The sequence below is a fragment of the Sesamum indicum genome, linkage group LG12 (genome assembly GCF_026168435.1).
Source record: "Sesamum indicum cultivar Baizhima isolate 11 linkage group LG12, ASM2616843v1, whole genome shotgun sequence".
NCBI lineage: Eukaryota > Viridiplantae > Streptophyta > Magnoliopsida > Lamiales > Pedaliaceae > Sesamum > Sesamum indicum.
The window spans coordinates 10805038-10817790 of NC_142668.1; the positions used below are offsets into that span (position 1 = coordinate 10805038).

The following is a 12753-nucleotide window of genomic DNA, read 5'->3' on the forward strand; positions in this document are numbered from 1 at the left end:
ACTATACACATACATAAATAATATAATAATAATAATATTTAGATTATATAATAATTATCGAATGTGCTTCAATAATTCGTCTGAATTATGTAAATGCATTGAATTTGTTCCAATCGCTACATGATGTAATTATCGTTACTTCACTAGTGCAGATGTGTGTGTATTTATTGCCTCCATTATCCGCGTTGTCGGCCACGTCCCTGACGTGGTTCCAACACGTGGCAAGAACCGTAAGTCCACGCTCCGACGCCAACACATGAACAAAACACAAAAAGAAAGTGAAAACGTACGAGAAATGTATTAGTGTATTTCGTATAAAACAGCAGAAAATCAAGAAGATAAAAAAGAAACCAAAAACCCATCAACCTCCCCACCCGACCAAGTCATCTACATCTCTTCAAGAATCAATCAATAACAGCGAAATAGTATCTCTCCCCTCTCTCTGCCCCTCCGCCGCTTTGCTCGCCCATACGCAACCGTCCTGCCCGCTGGAAACATAGAGTCCACTCTTCTTGAATACCCGTATCTGTTGTGATTATGTTCTATGTTTTTATGGTGATGGAAGCAGTGAAGGGCCGGAACACGTGAGGGTGTATGTGTATTTGATGTTCTTGTGAGTGGATTTTGTTTGGTCTAAATGGGTAGTATAACGGACGCGACGATACTGCATCATGTGTGCATTGTGTTGCTTTTGCTTTGGTTTCTCAATTCTTTCAACTGTTGCCACCCGGTTGCTTATTTTCTCTCCCTTATCTATATCTATGTGGTGAGTTTTTTTTTTTCATTTTCTTTGGTCAATTTTGTGGGAGATCCATATGGTTTTTATGGCTCAAATGTGTATTGCTACGGTTCGGGCTGATGAGTTCTGGTGAATTTGAAGGTTCATGAAGGGTATGTGCTGAAATTGAGAAAGAAACTGCAGTTTGAGGAGAAGAAAGAGGCCAATCAAAGACGGGTAAATGATATTTTTTTCGATTTTTTAATTGGAAATAAGTGTGTTGGTGTGTGTGTTCTGGTATCAATATGGTTTCTTCAGCTACCAGATTATTGATATGGTGTGCCCCACCAGAAAGGGGGAAAAGAAAAACCAATTTAATTGCTAAGACCCTGTAATTTTTAAAGGGATTGTAGAGAGGTTTTGTGATCGGAAGAGGCAAAGAGGAAGTGCTGTAAAAGTAATATTTTCTTTCGCATGCATACTGTTTATCCATGTCGGCACTCCTGGAATAATATTATTTTCTTCTTGATTTTGTTTCCAGTGGTTAAGTAATTCTTTTGGGTTTCCATTTCCTATTGAATTTTTTGGGGGCTGTAGTAGAATTCTTAAAAAATAATGTAAATTAAACGCTTTAATCTGTATTTCTTATATTTTTTTGTAGGTGCTTTCAGATTCTGAGACTGTTAGATGGTTGAACCAAGTTATTGAGAGGATGTGGCCGGTCTGCATGGAAGAGATAGTTTCTCAGAAAATTCTTTTCCCTATTGTTCCATGGTTCCTGAAGAAGTATAAACCTTGGACAGCGGTATGAGTATTAACCAAACCACTTCTTTTCATGGTGATTGTTTGAATTTCATACTATAAACATTTTCAATTAACTTCGGTGTTGTAAGTTTTCCTAATTTGGAGCTAAGGGTAGTTTATTTATTTGGCACTGTGTCTGGAATGGGAAATTGGTTTGTGTTTGTAGCACTTTTTGTAATGTGGCGTGGTTTTTGCCCATCCTGTTTGGGTTTTTTTTTTTTAAATTTATTTTATTTCTTAGTAATGAAATCCTATCTGCCCATGTACAGAAAGACATTGAGCTTCAGCATCTTTACTTGGGAAGATCCCCACCTATCTTTACTGACATGAGGATTCTTCAACCCTCCAATGGTGATGATCACTTGGTAAGTGAGGCTCTATCCACATAGATTGGATTTTGCACTACTTGTTTATATGCCCTCCAGAAAAAGTGATATTAAGGTCTGTGCAGGTTCTGGAACTGGGTATGAATTTTCGTACAGCGGATGATATGAGTGGAATACTTGGTGTAAAGTTGCGAAAACGATTGGGTTTTGGGATGTGGGCGAAGTTGCATTTGTTGGGCTTGCATATTGAAGGGAAGGTATTAGGTGAAACTGCAATTTGTTGATGGAAATCAATTCTTTTCTTTCTTGTAGGGTTTCAAGTATTTTGGTTCCCACTTTGCGAAAGAGTAAATTTATTTACAAATTTAGGATCATTTTAACTTTTCTAAACCATTTCAATCTGCAAGACTTTCTACACTTGCTCTGGTGATAATTGAAATCTCTACTGTTTTACATATATATCAGAATTGCATACCACTGCTAGTGTTTTTACATACTGATGGCATCAAGATAATTATGCCAAAGATATTTTGCAGGTGTTAGTTGGGGTGAAATTTCTTCAGGGCTGGCCCTTTATCAGTCGTTTGCGTTTATGCTTTGCTGGCCCACCATATTGTCAGATGACTGTTAAGCCTATCTTCACTCATGGCCTTGATGTAACAGAACTTCCTGGCATAGCTGGCTGGATAGTAAGTACATAAAATGGCTGCCATGATGGGTTCATCCCCCTTCCCCCAGTTGACACCCATGCACGTTGTTCCTTCCGTACTCATCCTTTCACACATTTTTCTTTCTTACTATGATTTCTTTTTTGGATAGGATAATCTTCTGGCCCTTATTTTTGAGGAAACTTTAGTGGAGGTGAGAAAATTTTCTTTTATGGTTCCTACAGTTTGAGTATAATTCTCAATCATATTTGTATATCAACGCTTTGAGCCATTGATGCACATGAATATTCTTTTGAATCTTTTATCTTTTTATGTTAAGCACCAGCTCAAAATGCCAATAACCGAGGGTTACTAACTAGTTCTGTAACTTGTGCAGCCTAATATGCTGGTGGTTGATGTTGAAAAATTCGCTTCACCCCAACAAGGTAGTTTGCCTATTGATGTCACTATTCAACTCTTGTGTGTTGTTAGAATGTAATTTGGGCGTGCTATTAGTTTCAAAATGAGCTTCAATATTTTTTCTGTCTTGTCTTCGTGATGTCAGTGGTTTCTATTTACAGAACATGTACATATATGACCCAACAAGTACGCTTATGTGATAATATGAGCCATCTAGGTGAATACTGGTTAACTTAATTGTTCCTGTGCCACTTGGGTTTTTTTCAATTGTATATCATGTTCTATCAGATTGAAGAAACCATCTGGTACCCAAGAGTTTTTATCTGGATAAAAACCTGAGATTGAAAGTAAAAAGTGAAAGCTGCAAAAAGTATTTAGCAGGAGCTCAAAAGGGTGACAGACAACTCTCCAGTATGTGTATGCTATAGGTGAGGAAAGCCCGATTTGAGAACTATGATGACTATGATTGATTTCCATTGATTATGCCATTAACCAAGAGAGGGAGGTAGATTATCAGGTCAAATCTATCATACATTTGAAAACTAGAGATGACAAGATATGCCATGTAGACTAAGAAACCTCTAATTATCTGGTATGTTCAAATATGTTTGATTTTATAATTGTGGAACCTTTTAAGATTCAATTTCCATTTATATTCTATAATTAGTTTTTTCAGGTTCTGCTCTTCATAGTATGATATTAATTTATAAAGTAGCATCTCAGATCTACACCCTGATCTTAAGTAATTTTTTGACTTCCTAAGACTAAATAGATTAAGTTCTCTTTTTATGAATGGGTATATGACATCCATGTTGGTTTGTTTTCCTGGTTAGGTAATTATGGAACTTTTGCTGTTCCATGCAAGCTTTCTTATCAAACCTAATTTATTCTCTGAAGTGTTTTGAGTTATTAAACCCAGCCTCATGTGAGGAAGCAAGGGAAACTTTATTGGCATTTCTTCTAAGTACCAATGTGGTATGTGGTTCATGAAGTGCCTTAGAAATAAACTTATGGTCTTACCCTTGAAATCATAAAAACCAACCTATCTGACATGGTTGAGTTGTTTTCTAGAATCTTTTTGTCGTGTGGTTCACTTCGAATTCGAGCATAAAAGAGTCAGTTAAAGTTCAGGGAAGCTGTTCCATACAGGGTTGATCAAGCTGGGGTTTCGATTTTTTCTTGAACCAATTTCATTTCGAATATCCCTATGCGGTTTTGAAAAAAGACAATAACATTACCTCTATAGACCAATGTTGAAGGTGTGGTTTCATGCAGGTTTGGGTGGTTTAGGATGATTTGCGTTTCAGCAGTGCGATTCTAAATAAAAGAAAGTTGAAGTATTTCTGTTAAAAGATAGCAAAAAGGGGAAAAAAAAATCACAAGAGACATTTTGAAGTGTTCACTTTTTATATATTTAACAAATCAAAATCCTTACTCCAATTGGTTTGCCCCGAAACATTGTTCTTCTTCCAAATTATTTTATATACTTAATTTAGGAAGCAATTAATAATTTAGGTGTATTTGGTTGTTTGATTTTCTGACAGTTTTTTTAGTTCTAAATTGCCACTAAACCATCAAGCTGGGTGAAATTTTACTGTAATTTTATGATTGCACTTTATCACAAATCATAACAAACGGTTTGGTTTGGGCAATTTTTAAAGTTTTATAACCACCCTGATTTCATATGCCGGTTGTTTGCAGTGTGAATTTCCCAAGTAGTTAGCTACTGCTACTATATATGTAATATAAAAATGTGGATTAGACCAGCATCTTGATTTAGTTTAGCTAAACATAAGAAGTAGTGCAACAGATTGGGTGTTTTCTAAGTTTGATCTTTTTGTTTACTTGGTGTTATGCTTGCATATCAGAAAATTGGTTCTCTGTTCATGCCAAGGAGCCTATTGCGCATGCTATCCTGGAAGTTCTTGAAGCTGCTGACATGAAGCCATCAGACTTGAATGGTTAGTTTAACCATTCTTGTACTAATGCCCAGAACTTTGCTGTATTTAACTGGAGGCATTTTTCAGGATTGGCCGACCCATATGTGAAGGGACAATTGGGCCCTTATAGATTTCGGACTAAGATTCACAAGAACACTTTGACTCCAAAATGGCGTGAGGAATTCAAGATTCCTATCTGCTCATGGGAATCACAAAACATTCTCGTCATTGAAGTTCGTGACAAGGACCCTATATTTGATGACATGTTGGGGTGTGTTCTTCTTTTCTAACACTTGATTCCGAATGGCCAATTAATGCTCTTTTCCTGAAAGAGATTTAATCTTTTTTTGCTCTTGTAGATTAGGCTATTGACCTCTTTATGCGTGATGCACCCCTTCTGAAATGTGTTCCATATCCCTTGACTTTTATTCTTCATTGCATTCACCAAGTTGGTTGTATTTAGAAAAGGCACTTCAGCTAAATGAGGCTTTGGAAGCTTATGCATGTCGGCAATATGTTTCTTATCTTAGACTGCTTTTTGTTTAGTGAGTGCACCACAGTTTATTATCTGCACCTCCTCTTTTTCTTGAATAATTTATGGGTAAATTATATCTTTTTGTGATTGTTATTTGTTATCATGTTTTTGTTATCTTGTTGGCCATCATGTTGCATGAATGCTCTTCTGATGACTACATAGACATGACTGTTTTAGTTTAAATGAGTTTTGTTTACATTTGTCCTAAACTGGTTATGTAAATGATGCAGAGAGTGTACTGTAAACATCAACGAACTTAGAGATGGACAGAGGCACGATCTATGGTTGCCTCTCCAGAAAATTAAAACGGGAAGATTGCATCTTGCAATAACTGTGTTGGAAGGAAAGGGGAAGGTATTTTAGATGTAAATGGTTTGATGCACTTCTGATTCGTTTGAAATCCAAATTTGTTTACCATTGAATTTTGCCTGAGTTTTTCTATTTTAAGTGGAAGCCGAAATCATATATCATCTGGATTCTATACTATTAGATGTGATTCCTTGTTATATTCAGAATGGAAAACCAAGGATGATGTCACTTGAACTTGTTTATTGTTTATTTTCTCCCTGCCTAAGTTGTCATGAAATTGATTCCCTATGTAAATCTTGTTTCATTTGGAAATATATTGTCATAGATTTTAGGAGTAATTACAGAAATCTTCCCTTAGGTTTGGTTTAAATACAGGTTAGATATGCTGGAGTTTCTAAAACTACATATACTTCGCTTGAAGCCCGTAATGGAAGAAGTCAATGGTGCTCAAGCACTTCTATGACAATTCAATTTTACACTCAGGAAAATTGTTTCGTGAAAGTGCTAAGTTTTTATCTCTCCCTAATGGTTGTCCACATTTGCAAACTCTCCCATGAATATAATACGGCATGTCTAATTAAAAGTAGATAACTGTAAGTTAAGAACTGTTGATATGTAATGTGAACAGATCTCATGGTAGGTTATGTAATCATGCCTTGATTTTAGTGTGTAAACAACTCGGTGTGTAATTTCTATTTCAACTTCTCATTCATTGCATTTTTATATATTATGTCATTTTTTTCCATTCTTTGTGGAGGTGGGTGGGTTGTTCATACGGTGTTTTCTGGTATCAAATTCTATTATATTTCATAAAAATGAAATTTAGTAATAGCTTTATTTTAGTATGCATTTGTTTCAAAATCTTGTTGATGTTATTGTTTAATGTTTTGAAGTATTTCTTTTTCAAGCTTTTGCTTATTTTTGTGATATTAATTGTACATTATTGTATTGTCTCTGTTGCTATTCTTTTGCCATTATCTTTTTATTTCTTTCTTTCGCCTTTTCTTTTTTTGGGTGAAATGTGTGTTGTGTTGGTTTATATATTTTATTCTTATTTATAATATATTTAAAAGTGTAAAAGATTATTTATTATATGCATAAAGGGACCGCGTGCTATGACAGCTGGAAACTACTAAATTGTTTCCTTTTCACTTAGAACTGTCCTTTTATAACTGAATTATTAAAATAATCTTTAAGTGATGGTACAAATGTCTTTTTACAATTGAAACAAACATCGGGCAGATTTACCCTTATAATCTATAAGCTAATATAATTATTATTAAAAATAGTCTTTAAGTAAGGGTATCAACTTTTTTTCACAAAAGAAACAAACATAGGTTGGATTCACACTTTTGATATAGTAAAAGAACATACAATTAACATGTTTTGGTTTCTATTGAAGTTTTTGCTTGATATTTTGCCTTTGCAGTTCATTTAGAATTTTACCTTCAGAAGTTATCATATATCTCGAGAGGAATTAGAACTGTTCAATAGTTTCCTTTTTGTTAGAATTTTGTTTATTTATAACTAACTTCTATTTATTATTAAAAAGAATAACTTAAGTAAGATTATAAATGTCTTTCTCACAGCAAGAATAAATCCTAATGGGATTTATACTTTTATAGATAGTATAGATATGGATTTAATAAATGTGTGCAGGAGACTAATATGTTCTACTTGAAAGACTGGGGACCCGGTTTTGCTACCAGACTAGATTGCAATTGGATTATTTAGACTATAATATTTTTTATTATGAAACTTGAGTTGTATTATTGAATAAGAACTATTGGTATCTTAATTATTATGTAGAACTATAGTATGTATGAAATTTCTTGAATCAAATTTATTTATTACTTTTTCTAATTTATAGCACAGAGAAGGTTTTGCGGAACCAATGTGAGGCATTGTTTCTTCAAAAGATAAAATGGATATGCTAATGTTACTCGGTTAACTTCAGTAATGATCTTTATTTGTACTTTGTAATGTAAAGTAGACAGCTTATAACCAGAAGCGAACCAGGCACAAACTGAAAGTCAAAGTGAATTTGAAGCTATGTTGTGGACACAAAAATTTTGGAAAAGGAGTTGCAAAATCAATTGTGAGTGCCTTGATTCAAATTTTGTTCCTGAGCACAGCTGATTAATACTAAAAATTGATGGCCGGAAATATTTACTTTTGATTAATACTCGTGCATGCATGAACCCGTTGATCATTAGCATGGCGACATTCATTCTTGCAGCAGAATCCAGTGATCAAGATACTGGATCATGGAAGTTGGAACCAGGAATTTGGATGTAGTTATGAGCACCAGCAGATTACATGACTGCAGTAGCTGATTAATGTAGCCTTATAGGTTGATTTTTCTTAAGATATATGATAAGTCGGTATGTAGGCTTCATGGGCGGCATTGATTTGAAATCATTAATAATAGGAGAGGATGGTTTGTGCATGGCGTTTATGGAATAAATATGATACCCATGTTGGTGGAATTGAGAAGACTGACTGTTCAAAAGTTCTTTCTTTACATTTAGTGTTTAGCAGAAATAGTCAATATCATGACATTTGTAAGTACTAAAATCATTGATAATTGAAACAGGGTTCAGAATCCTCATATGATACAGAAAGTGCTGATGGTGAAAAAGGCTCATCCTCTTCCGTGATATCTGGGAAATCCCCAAAAGTTGCAGACAAGTTTGAGCCAGTTGACATTGATGGGCAACCTGAGACTGGGATATGGATTCACCACCCAGGCAGTGAGGTTCTTCAAGTGTGGGAGCCAAGGAAAGGGAGAAGCAGGCAACTAGATGGTTATCGCCTCAATGGGCAAGCCCAGGGCGAGTGTGGCGATTCAGTTGGAAGTTTTAAGTCCTCTGGTCATAATGATGGCAGTGGCTCTGATGAAAGTTCAGATTCTAATAAGTCACAGTCAAAGCATCGAGTTCGGAGGGGGTTGAAAAAGATCAGTTCGGTATTCCGCAAGAGCCCGAGAGGTGAGGATAAATCTGTCTCACTTGGGGACACTGAACCGTCTATACCTGATAATGTGAGGGCGTTAAATGCCAAGGGAGTTGGTGTCAAACTGGTAATAGATGATGCCATTGTTCCTCCATCTCCAAAGACACCAAAAGATGGGAAAGAATTACTGGAGGAAACTGGGCAAGAAAACTCGCACCATGGGCATGCAAAGGATGTGGCTAAGAGCTTGTTCAAACATGCTGGAAAATCTGCTCGTGGTATAAAGGCTGCACTTTCTCGTTCAAGAAAGTCCAAGCCTGAACAAGGATCGTTGCTGGTAGACAACAAAGACATACTTTTGGAGCCGGATTCTTCTGGTGACGAGTCTTTTTCATCAACCACACCTACTGCAGTTGCAGAACATGGTGTGGTTATTCCTGGTTCAGCTATTTCGGGTCCGGAATCTGTTTCTCGTAATAATTCTTCGGGGTCAAAGGATAGTGTCGAGACAGCAACACCCTCACACAACAATTCTTTCAAGTCTACGGACAATGCAGTTCATATTGGTGCCAAGCCTGACAATATTTCCGTCAAGCCTGTGATTAGTACCATTTAGACCCCTAAAGGAAGTACCATTGATACTCCGATTACCATGTCTGAGTAGCATGAAACAGGGAACCAAATGCCATCCGGAAGCATTCACAACGGTAGCCTCAAGATCTATCTTAAGTTATATACTGTTTTAGCCCAAAGCTTTCGGGAAGATATTTGGGAGTAGGTAAGTGTGTGCGTACCTTGCTGGAACAAGATGATGCAAAATCATGATTAGAAGAATATGTAGCTTTCAAATCTTTGTTGTTTGTAATACCTTATAGTGAGATTGTACAGAAGAACCTACATATATGTTCGTAGGGTTCAGGTCACCTGTCAGTTGTACAGAGGTGTTTTGTTCAACTTAGCATGCTGGAATTTTTTCCCTTGACTGAAGCTGGTATCAAAGCCTTGTTTGGGTATGTAAATCCGTAAAAGTATAGAACTACTGTAATTAACTTGTGTATTGCAACTTCTCTTGGTTAATCAGTAATGGTTCTTTCATGTCGATAATTTGGTTTTTGATACTTTTGTTTAATCTTTCATGCTGCATCTTAACCAATAATATTGGCATCTCACTGACTAGCAGCTCCTGCAAATGGGCATTTAATCAGTTGAGACCTAACATAAAAATTTTGGTCGTACAGGTCCATTGTCATCAAGGTAAGCAAATTTGTATTACACCCCAAAGAAGATATCCTCAACAACAGGCACTAAAAATATGTTCCCTAAGTCGGTGAAAGGGGTGACCAAGAATTGCAACTGAGACCGTCGAAGATGCGACTAGAGAGGTGGTAATTTCACGTCATGGGCTCTGTCGCTCGAAGAATGCATCTGGAACCCAATTTGACATTGCGTACTGCCACCTCTCAAGCAGGTACTCCAGCACTCTGTTCGGAGCAAAGGATGAGTTCCACTTCACGTGAAACTTCGATCTGCAGATCCAGTCCTCAGTGTATAATCTTGCAGACGATATAATAGCAAAATGATGCTTTGAGTTAGATCACTTCCTGTCAGTTCCATCATACAAATCGCAAGATATTGATGGCCTGTTTATCCGCCATTATACACTGAACCATCTGCTTCCACATTCCCATCTTTGGCACAAATCCATGCCCAACCATCTGCTTCAACGCCCATTCCACATCTTCAACAAGATTCTCACCACAGAAGCCTTGTATAACCAACTTGTAAGACTCAAAGCTTGGATTTATATCCTTTTCCATCATTCTCTTCAAGAAATTCTTTGCTTCATGAAACTTCTTTGAGTCAAGCATGCAATACAATACCTCCTGGTAAGTCCCCGGATTTGGATTACATCCTTTGAGCATAGTCCTGTCAAAAAGCTGAATCCCCTCTTCCGCTCTACCTTGCTTCCTCAATCCAGATATCAGTATATTAAACACAACAGCATCCAGCTCCACGCCTTCCGTCTCCATCCTCTCCAACAAAGTAAAAGCTTCATCCACACGACCACGCTCACACAACCCGTGCATTATAGTTGAAAATGTCTTCACATTAGGCCTACATTTCTGCTCAGAGAATTCGTCGAGCACCTTATAGGCAGCATTTATCTGGCCGCACTCACACAAGCCTTTAATAATTATGTTCAAACAACAAGCATCAATCTCGACGCCCAACTTGGAAGCCCCCATGTACACCTCATGCACGACCTCGAACTGCTTAGTAGAAACCAGCAGATTCAACACGAAGTTGAAGGTCCTCACGCTGGGCCAGCACTTGTAATTCGGCATATCGAAAAGGGTTTCGATTGCCTTGTTAATTCTACCAGCAGAATGGCCGTAAATCTTGATCACATTCCGGAAAAATCCATCAGAAAGGCGGCATTTTCGCTCAACCTTGATTCTTTGCATGAGCGTCTCAATCCCGTCGAAGTTCCTGGCAAGTGCGAGCTTGTTGATGAGTGTGGCGTAAAGGGATTCATTGGGCCTGTAGTCTTTGCGGCTTGAGAGTTGGGCGAAGAGTGGGAGGGTCAAATCGGGATCTTTCAGGTGCTGGAAAATTCTGATTGCTTCAGGTGGGCTTAGCCAGTCTTTGTAACTGAGGAGATCGGGATAGTGGCCATTACCATTATCATGGGAGGGTTTTGAAGGAGCAAAGCGATGGAAATGGAGTGAAAAATTCAATCTTGCGAAGAGAATTGAGGAAAGGAGTGGAAACTGGGAGATGGGTTGGCAGAATTTGGGTCTGTAAACGAGAAATGATAGCAAGATCATCTTTCCATTTGGTGGCTTCGCGAATGGGACAGAGGAGGAAGAGCCCGCGTTGGAGGTACAGAGCGTCGGGCTTAGAATAGCATCACGCTCTACTAGGCCAATTTGCATATTACGTCGTCTGTTTTTAGAAGTCACTTGAAAACTTCCTACCTCTTGAATTTTTAAAAGTCAATTAAAAACTTCCTGTATTTTAGAAATAAATATATATTTTTTTTAAAATTCTGCACAAAATTCCCTTTTTGCTAGAAATTAGCGAAAAATAAAGTATGAGGCGAGTGGGCATGATTTTTTTGCGATCTTGATATTTTTTTGTTATAAATTGACAAAAATATTTTTATATTATGTTTAAAATTTCCATCATTAAATATATTTATTTTAACTTTATTTTTAATTGATTCTTTTTGCATTTTTATCCCTCCTAAAAAATAAATTTATTTAAATATTAAAATACAATATATATTTTATAAATTTATAATTTAAATAAAAAATTAAATTAAAATCACAATATAAAAAATAGTATATTTTAATTTAAATAGTATATAAAAAATTTAGATTAATAATTAACTTAAATATATTTTAATAAATTATTTACTATAAATAGTTTAAGTTTTAAGTTATTAGTATATGAAATTTAAATTTAAAATCAAATTTTCTTTTTATTAAATATATTTTTAAATTAAAAAAAAAAAATTTGAACGACAGTGACGGTCGTATTCATTGTTGCCCAAAGCCCCCATGGGCGACCGTGATACGGCGGCTGCCCATGGGTAACCTAAATGGTCACTGTATTGCGTGGCGTCGCCCACCTCTACGTTGGGCGACATGAGATAAGGGATGGGGTTTATTTTAATAATAATTTATATTTTGTGTTTTATAATTATAGATATAATATATATTAAAATTAGTTAAATCTTTACCCTTAATAATTTTCATATAATGGTTGAGATGTATTGGTTAAATGTTACGGTTGTTATGCAATAAAAAAATTCAATTGTTATGAAAATAATAAATAATATATAATTATAAAGGGCATAACGGTCTTTTGATAAAAGAATTTAACGGCGTTAGCTTCAATTAACAGTGAAGGGTAAGTGTGCTATATTAGAATTTTATTTTGCCCATTTCTAGACATAGAGGAATTTTTAACTGAATTCTGAAACACAGGGGGATGATATGCAATTTAGCCTGCTCTACTATTACACCGATATATAATTATCTTACAATTGATATAAAATTACTGATGTATTTAATTAATTTTTATACTGTAATGT

The 12753-nt window shown here is 36.1% G+C and overlaps 2 protein-coding genes across 3 annotated transcripts; one reads left to right on the top strand and one right to left on the bottom strand.

The window, feature by feature from the left end:
* The first annotated feature begins 295 nt into the window (after positions 1-295).
* On the top strand, positions 296-9758 carry NTMC2T6.2 (Calcium-dependent lipid-binding (CaLB domain) family protein). 2 transcript variants are annotated; one of them, XM_011084574.3, is made up of 13 exons: positions 296-766; positions 881-955; positions 1380-1523; positions 1792-1887; positions 1974-2105; positions 2385-2537; positions 2668-2709; positions 2893-2941; positions 4784-4876; positions 4943-5126; positions 5621-5744; positions 7693-7797; positions 8296-9758. In XM_011084574.3, exons 1-13 carry the CDS (start codon positions 638-640, stop codon positions 9268-9270), a joined length of 2301 nt encoding a protein of 766 aa, XP_011082876.2. In that variant the 5' UTR covers positions 296-637; the 3' UTR covers positions 9271-9758. The 2 variants fall into 2 exon arrangements, with proteins under 2 accessions (XP_011082876.2, XP_011082877.2); XM_011084575.3 differs by lacking the exon at positions 7693-7797 and having other exon boundaries at positions 298-766.
* A 41-nt stretch (positions 9759-9799) lies between these two features.
* LOC105165530 (Pentatricopeptide repeat (PPR) superfamily protein) lies at positions 9800-11612 on the bottom strand. Its single transcript, XM_011084576.3, has one exon. The coding sequence runs from the start codon at positions 11588-11590 to the stop codon at positions 10268-10270; it is 1323 nt and encodes a 440-aa protein (XP_011082878.1). The 5' UTR covers positions 11591-11612; the 3' UTR covers positions 9800-10267.
* Positions 11613-12753: the final 1141 nt, after the last annotated feature.